This window comes from Salmo salar, chromosome ssa01, assembly GCF_905237065.1.
Source record: "Salmo salar chromosome ssa01, Ssal_v3.1, whole genome shotgun sequence".
Taxonomy (NCBI): domain Eukaryota; kingdom Metazoa; phylum Chordata; class Actinopteri; order Salmoniformes; family Salmonidae; genus Salmo; species Salmo salar.
This window is the reverse complement of record NC_059442.1, coordinates 4,932,720-4,947,596: the sequence shown is the minus strand read 5'-3', so window position 1 is coordinate 4,947,596 and position 14,877 is coordinate 4,932,720. Positions and strand designations below refer to the sequence as shown.

Sequence of the window (14,877 nt, the reverse complement as noted above, 5' to 3'; positions counted from 1 at the left end):
AAGTGGTATAGTAGTTGTGCTTTCTTTAATAGACATTGATAATGAAGTCGTAAGATCTCTAGCTAGTCATTTGTTATGCTAACAAGCTAGCAAGAAGTTGCATAGCAGCAGCATCAACTTCCGGGAGACAGGCTAGTACGCTCAAATGAAAGGATACTGTTCGTTTACAGCAGTGGTTCCTAAAGTTTTTATAGTCCCATACCCCTTCAAACATTCAACTTCTCTAGCTGCGTAACCCCTCTAGCACCAGGGTCAGTGCACTCTCAAATGTTGTTTTTTGCCATAATTTTAAGTCTGCTACACACAACACTATACCATACATTTATTAAACATAAGAATGAGTGAGTTTTTGTCACAACCCGGCTTGTGGGAAGTTACAAAGAGCTCTTATAGGACCAGGGCACAAATAATAATATAATAATAATCAATCATTTTGCTCTTTATTTAACCATCTTACATATAAAACCTTATTTGTTCATCAAAAATTGTGAATAACTCACCACAGGTTAATGAGAAGGGTGTGCTTGAAAGGATGCACATAACTCTGCAATGTTGGGTTGTATTGGAGAGAGTTTCAGTCTTAAATCATTTTCCAAACACAGTCTGTGCCTGTATTTAGTTTTCATGCTAGCGAGGGCCGAGAATCCACTCTCACATAGGTACATGGTTGCAAAGGGCATCAGTGTCTTAACAGTGTGATTTGCCAAGGCAGGATACTCTGAGCGCAGCCCAATCCAGAAATCTGGCAGTGGCTTCTGATTAAATTACATTTCCGTGAGGCTCTCTTGTTCAGATATCGGTAAGTGGACTGGAGGCTGGGCATGAAAGGGATAACGAATCCAGTTGTTTGTGTCATCCGCTTCGGGAATGTACCTGCGTAATTGCACACCCAGCTCACTCAGGTGCTTCGCTATATCACATTTGACATTATCCGTAAGCTTGAGTTCATTTGCACACAAAAAATCATACAATGATGGAAAGACCTGTGTGTTGTCCTTGTTAATGAAGACAGAGAAGAGCTCCAACTTCTTAATCATAGCCTCAATTTTGTCCCGCACATTGAATATAGTTGTGGAGAGTCCCTGTAATCCTAGATTCAGATCATTCAGGTGAGAAAAAACATCACCCAGATAGGCCAGTCGTGTGAGAAACTCGTCATCATGCAAGCGATATGACAAGTGAAAATGATGGTCAGTAAAGAAAACTTTAAGATCGTCTCTCAATTCAAAAAAAACGTGTCAATACTTTGCCCCTTGATAACCAGCACACTTCAGTATGTTGTAAAAGCGTTACATGGTCACTGCCCATATCATTGCATAGTGCAGAAAATACACGAGAGTTCAGGGGTCTTGCTTTAACAAAGTTTACCATTTTCACTGTAGTGTCCAAAACGTCTTTCAAGCTGTCAGGCATTCCCTTGGCAGGAAGAGCCTCTCGGTGGATGCCGCAGCGTACCCAAGTGGCGTCGGGAGCAACTGCTTGCAGGAGCGTTACCACTCCACTATGTCTCCCTGTCGTGGCTTTTGGGCCATCAGTACAGATACCAACACATCTTGACCACCAAAGTCCATTCGATGTCACAAAGCTGTCCAGTACTTTAAAAATATCCTCTCCTGTTGTCCTGGTTTCCAGAAGAGGATGTCTTCCTTAATTGACCCCCATAAACGTAACAGACATATACCAGGAGCTGTGCCAGGCCCACCACGTGTGTTGACTCATCCAGCTGTAACACATAGAATTCCCTGGCTTGTATGTGAAGCAGTAATTGTTTCAAAACATCTCCTGCCATGTCACTGATGCGTCGTGAAACAGTGTAGTTTGATGAAGGCATTGTCTGGATAGTTTTTGTTGGCCTTTTCCCCCAGCGTTGTCCCAGCCATATCCACAGCAGCAGGAAGAATTAAGTCCTCCACAATAGTATGGGGCTTGCCTGTCCTAGCCACTCGGGCAGCTCACCATATAAGACTCTTCTAGCCCCCTTCTTATTAATGGTATCTGTTGCTTTTATACATGTCTTACTACTCGAAAGTCCTCCTAATTCTCGCTCAGAAAACTCCCGTGGCTTATTTTTCAAATTGGCATGATTTGTTTCTTAATGTCTGCGCGAGAGCGAAGGTTTCATTGACTTGTGAGATTAGTACTTTTGCACATATAACACACTGTGGCTGAGGAAAGGCACTATTCCTAATATACACCACCGTAGAAAAGATTGGGGTCACTTAGAAATGTCCTTGTTTTGCATGAAAACAGACATGAAATGAGTTGCTAAATTAAATATAGTCAAGACGTTAACAAGGTTATAAAAATAATGTTTTTTTTTATATATATATTTTTTTATAATAATAATAATTGTGTCCTTCAAACTTTTGCTTTCGTCAAAGAATCCTCCATTTGCAGCAATTACAGCCATGCAGACCTTTTGGCATTCTAGTCGTCAATTTGTTGATGTAATCTGAAGAGATTTCACCCCATGAAATCTCCCACAAGTTGGATTGGCTTGATGGGTACTTCTGACGTACCATACGGTCAAGCTGCTCCCACAACAGCTCAATAGGGTTGAGATCCGGTGACTGTGCTGGCCACTACATTATAGACAGAATATCAGCTGACTGCTTCTTCCCTAAATAGTTATTGCATAGTTTGGAGCTGTGCTTTGGGTCATTGTCCTGTTGTAGGAGGAAATTGGCTCCAGTTAAACGCCGTCTACAGGTTATGGCATGGCGTTGCAAAATGGAGTGATAGCCTTCCTTCTTAAAGATCCCCTTTATCCTGTACAAATCTCCCACTTTACCACCACCAAAGCACCCCCAGACCATCACATTGCCTCCACCATGCTTGACAGATGGCGTCAAACACTCCTCCGGCACCTTCTCATTTTGTCTGCGTCTCACGAATGTTCTTCTTTGTGATCCGAACACCTCAAACTTAGATTCGTCTGTCCATAACACTTTTTTTCCAATCTTCCTCTGTCCAGTGTCTGTGTTCTTTTGCCCATTTTAAACTTGTATTTTTATTGGACAGTCTGAGATATGGCTTTTTCTTTGCAACTCTGCCTAGAAGGCCAGCATCCCGGAGTCACCTCTTCACTGATGACATTGAGACTGGTGTTTTGCAGGTACTATTTAATGAAGCTGCCAGTTGAGGACTTGTGAGGCATCTGTTTCTCTAATGTACTTGTCCTCTTGCTCAGTTGTGCACCGGGGCCTCCAACTCCTCTTTCTATTCTGGTTAGAGCCAGTTTGTGCTGTTCTGTGAAGGGGGTAGTACACAGCGTTGTACGAGATCTTCAGTTTCTTGGCAATTTCTCGCATGGAATAGCCTCCATTTCTCAGAACAAGAATAGACTGACGAGATTCAGAAGAAAGGTCTTTGTTTCTGGGCGTTTTGAGCCTGTAATCGAACCCACAAATGCTGATGGTCCAGATACTCAACTAGTCTAAAGAAGGCCAGTTTTATTGCTTCTTTAATCAGGACAGCAGTTTTCAGATGTGCTACTGTAACATAATTGCAAAATGGTTTTCTAATGATCAATTAGCCTTTTTTAAAATGATAAACTTGGATTAGCTAACACAACGTGCCATTGGAACACAGGAGTGATGGTTGCTGATAATGGGCCTCTGTACGCCTATGTAGATATTCCATAAAAAATCAGCCGTTTCTAGCTAAAATAGTCATTTACAACATTAACTCTCTCCCGTGTCTCCCTCTCTCCCGTGTCTCCCTCTCTCCCTCTCTCCCGTGTCTCCCTCTCTCCCTTGTCTCCCTCTCTCCCGTGTCTCCCTCTCTCCCATGTCCCCGTGTCTCCCTCTCTCCCGTGTCTCCCTCTCTCCCGTGTCTCCCTCTCTCCCGTGTCTCCCTCTCTCCCTTGTCTCCCTCTCTCCCTTGTCTCCCTCTCTCCCGTGTCTCCCTCTCTCCCTCTCTCCCTTGTCTCCCTCTCTCCCTCTCTCCCGTGTCTCCCTCTCTCCCTTGTCTCCCTCTCTCCCGTGTCTCCCTCTCTCCCGTGTCTCCCTCTCTCCCGTGTCTCCCTCTCTCCCGTGTCTCCCTCTCTCCCGTGTCTCCCTCTCTCCCGTGTCTCCCTCTCTCCCGTGTCTCCCTCTCTCCCTCTCTCCCTTGTCTCCCTCTCTCCCGTGTCTCCCTCTCTCCCGTGTCTCCCTCTCTCCCGTGTCTCCCTCTCTCCCGTGTCTCCCTCTCTCCCGTGTCTCCCTCTCTCCCGTGTCTCCCTCTCTCCCGTGTCTCCCTCTCTCCCGTGTCTCCCTCTCTCCCATGTCCCCGTGTCTCCCTCTCTCCCGTGTCTCCCTCTCTCCGTGTCTCCCTCTCTCCCGTGTCTCCCTCTCTCCCTTGTCTCCCTCTCTCCCTTGTCTCCCTCTCTCCCGTGTCTCCCTCTCTCCCTCTCTCCTTGTCTCCCTCTCTCCCTCTCTCCCGTGTCTCCCTCTCTCCCTTGTCTCCCTCTCTCCCGTGTCTCCCTCTCTCCCGTGTCTCCCTCTCTCCCGTGTCTCCCTCTCTCCCGTGTCTCCCTCTCTCCCGTGTCTCCCTCTCTCCCGTGTCTCCCTCTCTCCCGTGTCTCCCTCTCTCCCGTGTCTCCCTCTCTCCCTCTCTCCTTGTCTCCCTCTCTCCCTTGTCTCCCTCTCTCCCGTGTCTCCCTCTCTCCCGTGTCTCCCTCTCTCCCGTGTCTCCCTCTCTCCCTCTCTCCCTTGTCTCCCTCTCTCCTTGTCTCCCTCTCTCCCGTGTCTCCCTCTCTCCCGTGTCTCCCTCTCTCCCGTGTCTCCCTCTCTCCCGTGTCTCCCTCTCTCCCGTGTCTCCCTCTCTCCCGTGTCTCCCTCTCTCCCGTGTCTCCCTCTCTCCCGTGTCTCCCTCTCTCCCTTGTCTCCCTCTCTCCCGTGTCTCGCTCTCTCCCGTGTCTCCCTCTCTCCCCAGTAACCTGGAGTCTTTCCTGTATGGGCTCCACGCGCTGTTCAAGGGAGACTTCCGGATCTCCTCGGTGAGAGATGAGTGGATCTTTGCCGACATGGAACTCCTGAGGAAGGTGGTGGTGCCTGGGATACGCATGTCACTCAAACTACACCAGGTGAGAGTTGCCTGGGATACGCATGTCACTCAAACTACACCAGGTGAGAGTTGCCTGGGATACGCATGTCACTCAAACTACACCAGGTGAGAGAGACTCCATCTGTACTAGCTGAGAAACCAGAAACAACCTCATTGAACTTTAAGGAACTCTCTCCTCCTGTCCTTTTTCCTCCCCCAGGACCACTTCACGTCTCCAGATGAGTATGACGAGCCAGTGGTTCTGTTCCAGGCCATCTCGTCTCACCAGCAGAACCTGGTGATCGCCCACGAGGGTGACCCGGCCTGGCGCAGCGCCGTGCTCTCCAACTCGCCCTCACTGCTCGCCCTGCGCCACGTCCTGGACGAGGGAACCAACGAGTACAAGATTATCGTGCTCAACAGACGATTCCTCAGCTTTAGGGTGATCAAGGTTAGTAGGTCATCGTGCTCAACAGACGATACCTCAGCTTTAAGGTGCGACAGACCTGGTGACCGAGGAGAAAGGAGGCAAGGACCGAGCTTAGGAAGGAGAGGAGACAGTGAGAGAGAAGGGAGACCAGGAGAGATTTTAGGGAGGAGAGGAGAGGAGACAGTGAGAGAGGAGGGAGACCAGGAGAGATCTTAGGGAGGAGAGGAGAGGAGACAGTGAGAGAGGAGGGAGACCAGGAGAGATTTTAGGGAGGAGAGGAGAGGAGACTGTGAGAGAGGAGGGAGACCAGGAGAGATTTTAGGGAGGAGAGGAGACAGTGAGAGAGGAGGGAGACCAGGACAGTTCTTAGGGAGGAGAGGAGACAGTGAGAGAGGAGGGAGACCAGGAGAGATTTTAGGGAGGAGAGGAGAGGAGACAGTGAGAGAGGAGGGAGACCAGGAGAGATCTTGGAGAGGAGGACATGGAGAGACCAGTGTTCACCAACATCATCAGAAGCCTGAACCAGAGGAAGTGCCTAAAAGAAACATGCAAGTGGGGGGGAGGAGAGGATGAGAGAGGACAGAAAGGAAACCAGGTGTTTGTGAACAGTAAATTAAGCTTTGCTCAACTTCCCATGTCATTTATACATTCATTAACTTCAGACCGTGTGCTTCAAGGATCTGAGATGTGTTACATAACAAGGACTAAAGATTGAACTGGTTTATGTTTTTAACTGTATGATTGTGTGTGATCCTCCTCCTGCAGGTCAATAAGGAATGTGTCCGTGGTTTGTGGGCGGGACAGCAGCAGGAGCTGGTGTTCTTACGGAACAGAAACCCGGAACGCGGAAGCATCCAAAACGCCAAACAGGCCTTACGCAACATGATCAATTCCTCATGTGACCAGCCAATCGGATACCCCATCTACGTGTCGCCCTTGACTACGTCCTATTGCAACTCACACACACAGCTAGGTCACATCCTGGGAGGACCAATCAGCATTGGAAATATAAGGAACTTAATTGTCAGTACCTGGCACAGGTAGGTCACGTCCCGGGAGGACCAGTCGGCATTCTGCGTATGTCCCAATTTATCTTTCTTCCCTCCTAAAGTGTGCACTTGTCTTCTCTTCCCTCTCATCTTCCCTCTCTCCCCTCTTCTTGCTCTCCCCTCTCTCTCTCTCTCTCTTTCTCACCCCTTTCTGTCTTCCACCACTCCTCTCTGTAGATTGCGTAAGGGCTGTGGAGCTGGCTGTAACAGTGGTGGGAACATTGAGGATTCTGATGCAGGGGGTTTGTCCTGTACCAGTGGTAACGGGACAGGGCTGAGCGGTGACTCCCAGCAGAGCTCGGTGTCCCAGGGGGGGCTGTCGAGACCGGCCGCTCCCCTGGCCTACCAGCCACACAATATGGGTGAGGACCAGCACATACATCACCATGGACACCACCACCAGGGCTGGGGTGAGTCCTTTTTCAAATCGGGAAATTTAAAAGCAATTTCCTGAATTGACTGAAAATAAACAAACTCTCTAAAATGTTCACAAAAAACTCTCTCCTGTCCTCTAACCTGGTTACGTTCTCTCCTGTCCTCTCTACACAGGTATCAACTAACCTGTATCTCTCCTGTCCTCTCTACACAGGTACCAACTAACCTGTATCTCTCCTGTCCTCTCTACACAGGTACCAACTAACCTGTATCTCTCCTGTCCTCTCTACACAGGTATCAACTAACCTGTATCTCTCCTGTCCTCTAACCTGGTTACGTTCTCTCCTGTCCTCTCTACACAGGTATCAACTAACCTGTATCTCTCCTGTCCTCTCTACACAGGTATCAACTAACCTGTATCTCTCCTGTCCTCTCTACACAGGCACCAACTAACCTGGTTACCTTCTCTTCTCTCCTGTCCTCTAACCTGGTTACGTTCTCTCCTGTCCTCTCTACACAGGTATCAACTAACCTGTATCTCTCCTGTCCTCTCTACACAGGTACCAACTAACCTGTATCTCTCCTGTCCTCTCTACACAGGTACCAACTAACCTGTATCTCTCCTGTCCTCTCTACACAGGTATCAACTAACCTGTATCTCTCCTGTCCTCTAACCTGGTTACGTTCTCTCCTGTCCTCTCTACACAGGTATCAACTAACCTGTATCTCTCCTGTCCTCTCTACACAGGTACCAACTAACCTGTATCTCTCCTGTCCTCTCTACACAGGTACCAACTAACCTGTATCTCTCCTGTCCTCTCTACACAGGTATCAACTAACCTGTATCTCTCCTGTCCTCTAACCTGGTTACGTTCTCTCCTGTCCTCTCTACACAGGTACCAACTAACCTGTATCTCTCCTGTCCTCTCTACACAGGTACCAACTAACCTGTATCTCTCCTGTCCTCTCTACACAGGTATCAACTAACCTGTATCTCTCCTGTCCTCTCTACACAGGTATCAACTAACCTGTATCTCTCCTGTCCTCTCTACACAGGTACCAACTAACCTGTATCTCTCCTGTCCTCTCTACACAGGTATCAACTAACCTGTATCTCTCCTGTCCTCTCTACACAGGTACCAACTAACCTGTATCTCTCCTGTCCTCTCTACACAGGTATCAACTAACCTGTATCTCTCCTGTCCTCTCCACACAGGTACCAACTAACCTGTATCTCTCCTGTCCTCTCTACACAGGTATCAACTAACCTGTATCTCTCCTGTCCTCTCTACACAGGTATCAACTAACCTGTATCTCTCCTGTCCTCTCTACACAGGTACCAACTAACCTGGTTACCTTCTCTCCTGTCCTCTAACCTGGTTACGTTCTCTCCTGTCCTCTCTACACAGGTATCAACTAACCTGTATCTCTCCTGTCCTCTCTACACAGGTATCAACTAACCTGTATCTCTCCTGTCCTCTCTACACAGGTACCAACTAACCTGTATCTCTCCTGTCCTCTCCACACAGGCACCAACTAACCTGTATCTCTCCTGTCCTCTCTACACAGGTATCAACTAACCTGTATCTCTCCTGTCCTCTCTACACAGGTACCAACTAACCTGTATCTCTCCTGTCCTCTCTACACAGGTATCAACTAACCTGTATCTCTCCTGTCCTCTCTACACAGGTATCAACTAACCTGTATCTCTCCTGTCCTCTCTACACAGGTATCAACTAACCTGTATCTCTCCTGTCCTCTCTACACAGGTATAAACTAACCTGTATCTCTCCTGTCCTCTCTACACAGGTATCAACTAACCTGTATCTCTCCTGTGTTCTCCACACAGGTATCAACTAACCTGTATCTCTCCTGTCCTCTCTACACAGGTATCAACTAACCTGTATCTCTCCTGTCCTCTCTACACAGGTACCAACTAACCTGTATCTCTCCTGTCCTCTCCACACAGGTATCAACTAACCTGTATCTCTCCTGTCCTCTCTACACAGGTACCAACTAACCTGTATCTCTCCTGTCCTCTCTACACAGGTACCAACTAACCTGTATCTCTCCTGTCCATTCAGGGACCAGTCAGAGCTCCCAGTCGGTCCAGTCTGGCCTTGTGCACCACTCCCCAGCCCGAGCCTCTGTAACCAGCCAGTCTTCATCGTACCGCTGTAACAGCAGCCGCCACTCGTCTCTCCGTACCTCAGCCACCGGCCTGGAGCCCTGCCGGCGCTCCTCCACCAGCCAACTGTCCCTCCGCACCCTCCCCACCTCTCTACAGCTCCGCCTGGGCTCAGGGTCGTCCTCGGACCCCGCTGGCCCCTCTGCCTCCCTCTCCTCCCACAGTATCCCGCCCTGTAAGAGACACACCCTAGTGGGACTGCTGGGGAACGATGGGTTGGGTAGCGCCATGGTGGACCCGTTGGGTCAACACCACCATCACCACGTCCCGGCTCTGTCCGCCGTACGACGAGACGACATCTCCTACAGAGTGCAGGTCGGTCAGGAGAAAAACGTAACGCTTCGATAGAACTGTTTTATTCAACACCAGCTGTTTCTCAGAGGTATTAAAGGGACAGTTCACCTAAATTACAAAATGAGTTACGGTTCCTTTTTCCATCGACTGCTTTCAGGGTAAAGAAACACAAGTCATTTTGAAATGGATACTTTACTTTAGATCGTGTTTCTCAAATCCATTCCTGCAGTACCCCTAACAGTACACATCTTTACTGTGGCCCCGGACAAGCACACTAGATTCAACTAGTGAACTAATCCTCAAGCCCTTGATAAGTTGAATGAGGTTGTCCGGGGCTACAGTAAAAATGTGTACTGTTGGGGGTAGGGTCTCGAGGACTGGAGTTGAGGAAACACTGCTTTTGATAACCCAACAAAACATTAATATTTTTTTTAAAGTTATTTGATAATGCTGATCTGACTACATGTGATTTTAATATACTTCTCCCACCAGATCGTGGATGTGAACCAGGTGCTGGACATCATTAACCTGTCTAAGCGGAAGGAGCTGCAGTGGCCTGATGAGACGGTGAGGTTGAGGGCAGGACGCAGCTGCTGGAGAGACTGGAGCCCCCTGGAGGGTATGGAGGGACATGTAAGTTCTCTACTGCCTCAGCTCAGTCACGTTTACAATCACTTCATATTACTACGAGTAGTACACATCTCAGGTTTACATTTATCATTTCTAGCATTTTTATAAAACTGCAATATATTGATGTTGTTTTCAATATTATATTAAATGTATTCATACATATCAAGCAATTACTTTCTGTTCTTACCTCTTATCTCTCTCTCTCTTCTCTCCAATTCCTTCATGCTTCCTCCTCTCTGCTGTCTTCGTCACAACCCTTCCCTCCCTCTCCTCTCTCTCCCCTCTGGACCAACCCTTCTCTCTCCCTTCCCTCCCTCTCCTCTCTCTCCCCTCTGGACCAACCCTTCTCTCTCTCCCCTCCCTCCCTCCCTCGCTCTCTCTCCCCTCCCTCTCTCCCCTCTGGACCAACCCTTCTCTCTCTCCCCTCCCTCTCCTCTCTCTCCCCTCCGTCACCAACCCTTCTCTCTCTCCCCTCCCTCTCCTCTCTCTCCCCTCCCTCCCTCCCTCCCTCCCTCGCTCTCTCTCCCCTCCCTCCCTCTCCTCTCTCTCTCCCCTCTGGACCAACCCTTCTCTCTCTCCCCTCCCTCCCTCCCTCCCTCCCTCCCTCCCTCCCCTCCCTCGCTCGCTCCCTCGCTCGCTCTCTCTCCCCTCCCTCCCTCTCCTCTCTCTCCGCTCTGGACCAACCCTTCTCTCTCTCCCCTCCCTCCCTCCCTCGCTCTCTCTCCCCTCCCTCCCTCTCCTCTCTCTCCCCTCTGGACCAACCCTTCTCTCTCCCTTCCCTCCCTCTCCTCTCTCTCCCCTCCCTCCCTCGCTCTCTCTCCCCTCCCTCCCTCGCTCTCTCTCCCCTCCCTCTCTCCTCTCTCTCCCCTCTGTCACCAACCCTTCTCTCTCTCCCCTCCCTCCCTCGCTCGCTCGCTCGATCGCTCTCTCCCCCCCTCCCTCTCTCCCTCCCTCTACTCTCTCCCCTCCCTCTCTCCTCTCTCTCCCCTCTGTCACCAACTCTTCTCTCCAGGTGATTCACCGGTGGGTGCCTTGTAGCCGTGACCTCACCAGCCGCTCCCATATAGACAAGACCATCCTGCTGGTTCAGGTGGATGATAAACTGGTTCCCATCGTAGAGACTGGGGTCATAGAGCTGGGAGCCGAGGTCTGACTGGGCCACTGGTTCAGGTGGATGATAAACTGTGGTTAAATGAGAAATGCTTGTTTTCTGTTTTGAAACCTGGGGTGTATACGATCTGCCCTAATGATTACACCCTAGTCCTCCTGGGAGTAACCCAGGCGCGAGTTAGAGGTCAGGGTTCACCTTACTGCAGGCCGAAGAGCAGACCACCCTGCTGACGGTGAGGACAGGAAGGGATTCCCCCCCCTCCTCTTCCTCTCTGTCCTCTCCTCTGTCCTCTCTCTTCCGTCCACTCTCCTCTCTGTCGTCTCTCCTCTGTCCTCTCTCCTCCGTGAACCTGGAAAACCGATGAGTGTGTTAGTAGGCGAATGGAAGAAGGTCCTTCCCCTCCTTTCGGCGAGGAAGCACCAGTGTGTCCTACAACGGAAGGGTTTGGATATCGTCCCCTTTTGAATCAGCGTGTTGTATTGTCAGAGGAGAAAAGCATGGACACGTTTCAAAAAAAAAAAAAAAATGTAAAAATTAAAAACGATATGCTATTTATCCTTTATCTAGAAAATGTATCGCGCAACTAACTTCATTAGTATTTATCACGTAACTCATTTCTTTTGGAATCCACCCCTGTAAACGTCATCTGCCATGATGGAACAGGAGTGGGAGGGAAAAAAGGGACGGTTTCATTTCATACAAGCGCAATTTTCGTCCACTTTCCCCTCTCCTCGCCTCCTCGATTTACCTTTGACCTTTTTTCAGAAAGAGAGAGGCCGCAGGAAGTTGGAGCAAATCGAATGGAGAAAATGCCCATATCTGCATTCAAAATGGCACCGTATTTCCCTATATATATATATATATATAGGGCACTACTTTTTGCAGTATAGGGTGCTGTTTAGGACGAACTCTATATGTTTGAGGGGAAAAGGAATCCAGGGAAGCGTGGCGGCGGAGGAGGCAGATGGCTGTCAACACATGAACACACACATCTACAGTGACTTGCAAAAGTATTCATACCCCCTTTGGATTTCTTCCCATTTTTATTGTTGCAAAAAAAAAAAATGGGATTAAAATGTATTTTAATAGTCAACCATGTAGTCTGTCAAAGTGGAATTCAAACATTTTTAAAGATTTTAAAAACAAATTTCATAACTAAAATAATGTTAAGTATTCAGCCCCTTTTTGTTTAGGTTTAAATTAGTTCAGGAGTAAAATGTGACTTAATAAATCACGTCATTAATAATAAGTGACATGGACAAATAGGGGTTGACATTATTTATGAATGACTAACCCTTCCTCTCTCTCCCCCATACAATATTTGTAATGTCCCTCTTCACAGATTCAACTACAAAGACCAGGGAGCTTTTCAAAATCCTCGTTTAAAAATTTTTTTTTTTTAAATGGCAGTGATTGGTGGATGGGTAACAATATCAAATCAAACGTTGAATTTGAATATCTCTTTAAGCACGGTCACGTTAATAATTATGCTGTGGGTGATGTATTAAAACCACCCAGACACATCAAAGATACAGTCGTCCTTCTGAACTGACCTCCAGGACAGGGATGAAACCATGAGGCCATTGACCGTTTTTAAAAAATCACCAAGTTCAAATGGCTGTGATGGGATCGAAAACAGAGGTTGGATCAACATTGTAGTGACTCCACAATAATGACTTAAATAACAGTGACAAGAATGCAAATAAACAGAATAAAAAGTGAGAAGTGAGAAGAAGAAAACACTGCACAGAAATACACTTTTTTGGCCAAAATGCAAAGCCTTCTGTTTGGGGAAAATACAACACAAAGTATCTAACTGCCTCCTTATATTCAAGCATGCTGGTGGCTGCATCATGTTATGGGTATGCTTGACATCGGCAAATACTGAGGAGGTTTTCAGGATAAAAAGAAAGTAGGTGGAGCAAAGCACGGTCAAAATCCTAGATGAAAACAACCTGCTTTCAGTCTGCTTTCCACCAGTCACTGGGAGATGAATTCACCCTTTCGGCAGGACAATAACCTAAAACACAAGGTCAAATATACACTGGAGTTGCTTACCAAGAAGACAGTGAATGTTCCTGAGTGGTCTAGTTACAGTTTTGATTTAAATCTGCTTGAAAATCTATGGCAAGACTTGAACATTCCTGTCTAGCTATGATCCCCAACATCTTGACAGAGCTTGAAGAATGTTGAAAAGAATAATAAATATTGTACAATCAAAGCTCTTGGAGACTTAACCAAGAAGACTCACAGCTGTAACTGCTGCCAACGGGGTTTATAACATGTATTGACTCAGGGAGCTGAATACTTATGCAGTCTTAAATGTTAACATTTTTTCTTCCACTTTGACATTAGAGTACATTGTTGACAGAAAAGTACAATTTAAATCCATTTGAATTCCACTTTGTGAAACAATGAAATGAATAGTTTTGCAAGGCACTGTTTCTGCCTTGCTCTGTGTCACAACATGTTACATGACAGTAACCCTATTAAGTGGCTACCAGTGGTAATTCTTCTTTTCTATGCATTTCTTTATATTACTTTGACTGACTTGTGTACACAGACTGTGCACAAACACACACACACACACGTGATATACACACACATATGTGCACAAATTAATGATGACGGTTTGATTTATGATTATGACAGAATTGAGTGTGAGGAAGTTTAAAAAAAAAACTAAAAAAAAACATTTAAAAAGAAATTGCTATGTTTTATTTTTCTTGTTGGTTTCAAAATAATTTTCCAAAAGAGCCTGGTCCAGAAAGTGGCCATGGTTTCACCCGTGGCAGGACGTGTCGTTGCCAAGACTACAGAGCTGCAGAAATGAGTAGTAGCCCAGGAGGAAAGACATGCAGGTGCTGTACTACACATTATTTACTTTGTCCTTCTTGTCATTTTGTTATTGCTTTTTGTTTTGGAAGTTGCAGGAAATAACTTGCACTATGATTTTCTTATATATATATTTTTTTAATTTACAGTGACGCACTACAGTTTGAGATATCACCTTATTGAATTTATTACAGAATCTTAGTGGCCATGGTTACCGATGCCTTGGGAATTAAAATAATGGATCCATCATTGTTTATTGTTCAGCCATTTTGTTTCTATATATATATATATATATATATATATATATATATAAATATGTATCTATATATAGATCAATATATATATATATATATATCAATATATATATATATATCAATGTACAAAATATTTTTGTTTTTAATATTTATTACTGTGAACATAGTATTTACATTTTCTTACATATAATTTTTTTTTTTCTTCATTTATGGGACAAATGTTATATAAATGTATCACGGACCATCGGTTGGAAAAAACAAGATGGTGAATTTCTGGACTGTTTCCCTATTTAACTTTAATTCTTTTTCTATATGGAGAAATAAAAAGCGTTTGATTTACAGCTGGTATATCTTTTTATATGCAAAGAGTTCTAAAAATACAGCCACACACCACGTTTCCACACAGGTTGAATGAGAGTCATTAAAATCACATTAAAATCACATTAAAATCACGTTAAAATCACATTAAAATCACGTTAAAATCACATTAAAATCACGTTAAAATCACATTAAAATCACGTTAAAATCACATTAAAATCACATTAAAATCACGACAGCTGTGATGGAAACAGGAAGTTCAGGTAGCATTTTTATAAATGCCGACAGATAATTAGTTCGTTTGACATGGTCCGATCTTTTTGTGTTGGTAAAATTAATTATGCAAGAAATGTCGGTGGAAAATCCTA

The 14,877-nt window shown here is 46.3% G+C and overlaps 1 protein-coding gene across 3 annotated transcripts in view; it reads left to right on the top strand.

Annotated features, from left to right (window-relative positions):
• Positions 1-14,532, top strand: part of pcnx1 (pecanex 1) — a 175,164-nt gene extending 160,632 nt beyond the window's left edge. For 2 of the 3 annotated variants that reach the window (XM_045707656.1, XM_045707701.1), the window contains 7 exons: positions 4,915-5,065; positions 5,246-5,476; positions 6,221-6,495; positions 6,682-6,914; positions 8,964-9,382; positions 9,854-9,994; positions 11,004-14,532. In XM_045707656.1, the coding sequence (XP_045563612.1) occupies positions 4,915-5,065; positions 5,246-5,476; positions 6,221-6,495; positions 6,682-6,914; positions 8,964-9,382; positions 9,854-9,994; positions 11,004-11,144 (1,591 nt within the window). In that variant the 3' untranslated portion in view covers positions 11,145-14,532. The remainder of the gene's footprint in view (positions 1-4,914; positions 5,066-5,245; positions 5,477-6,220; positions 6,496-6,681; positions 6,915-8,963; positions 9,383-9,853; positions 9,995-11,003) is intronic. The other variant, XM_045707680.1, reaches the window with a different exon arrangement.
• Positions 14,533-14,877: the final 345 nt, after the last annotated feature.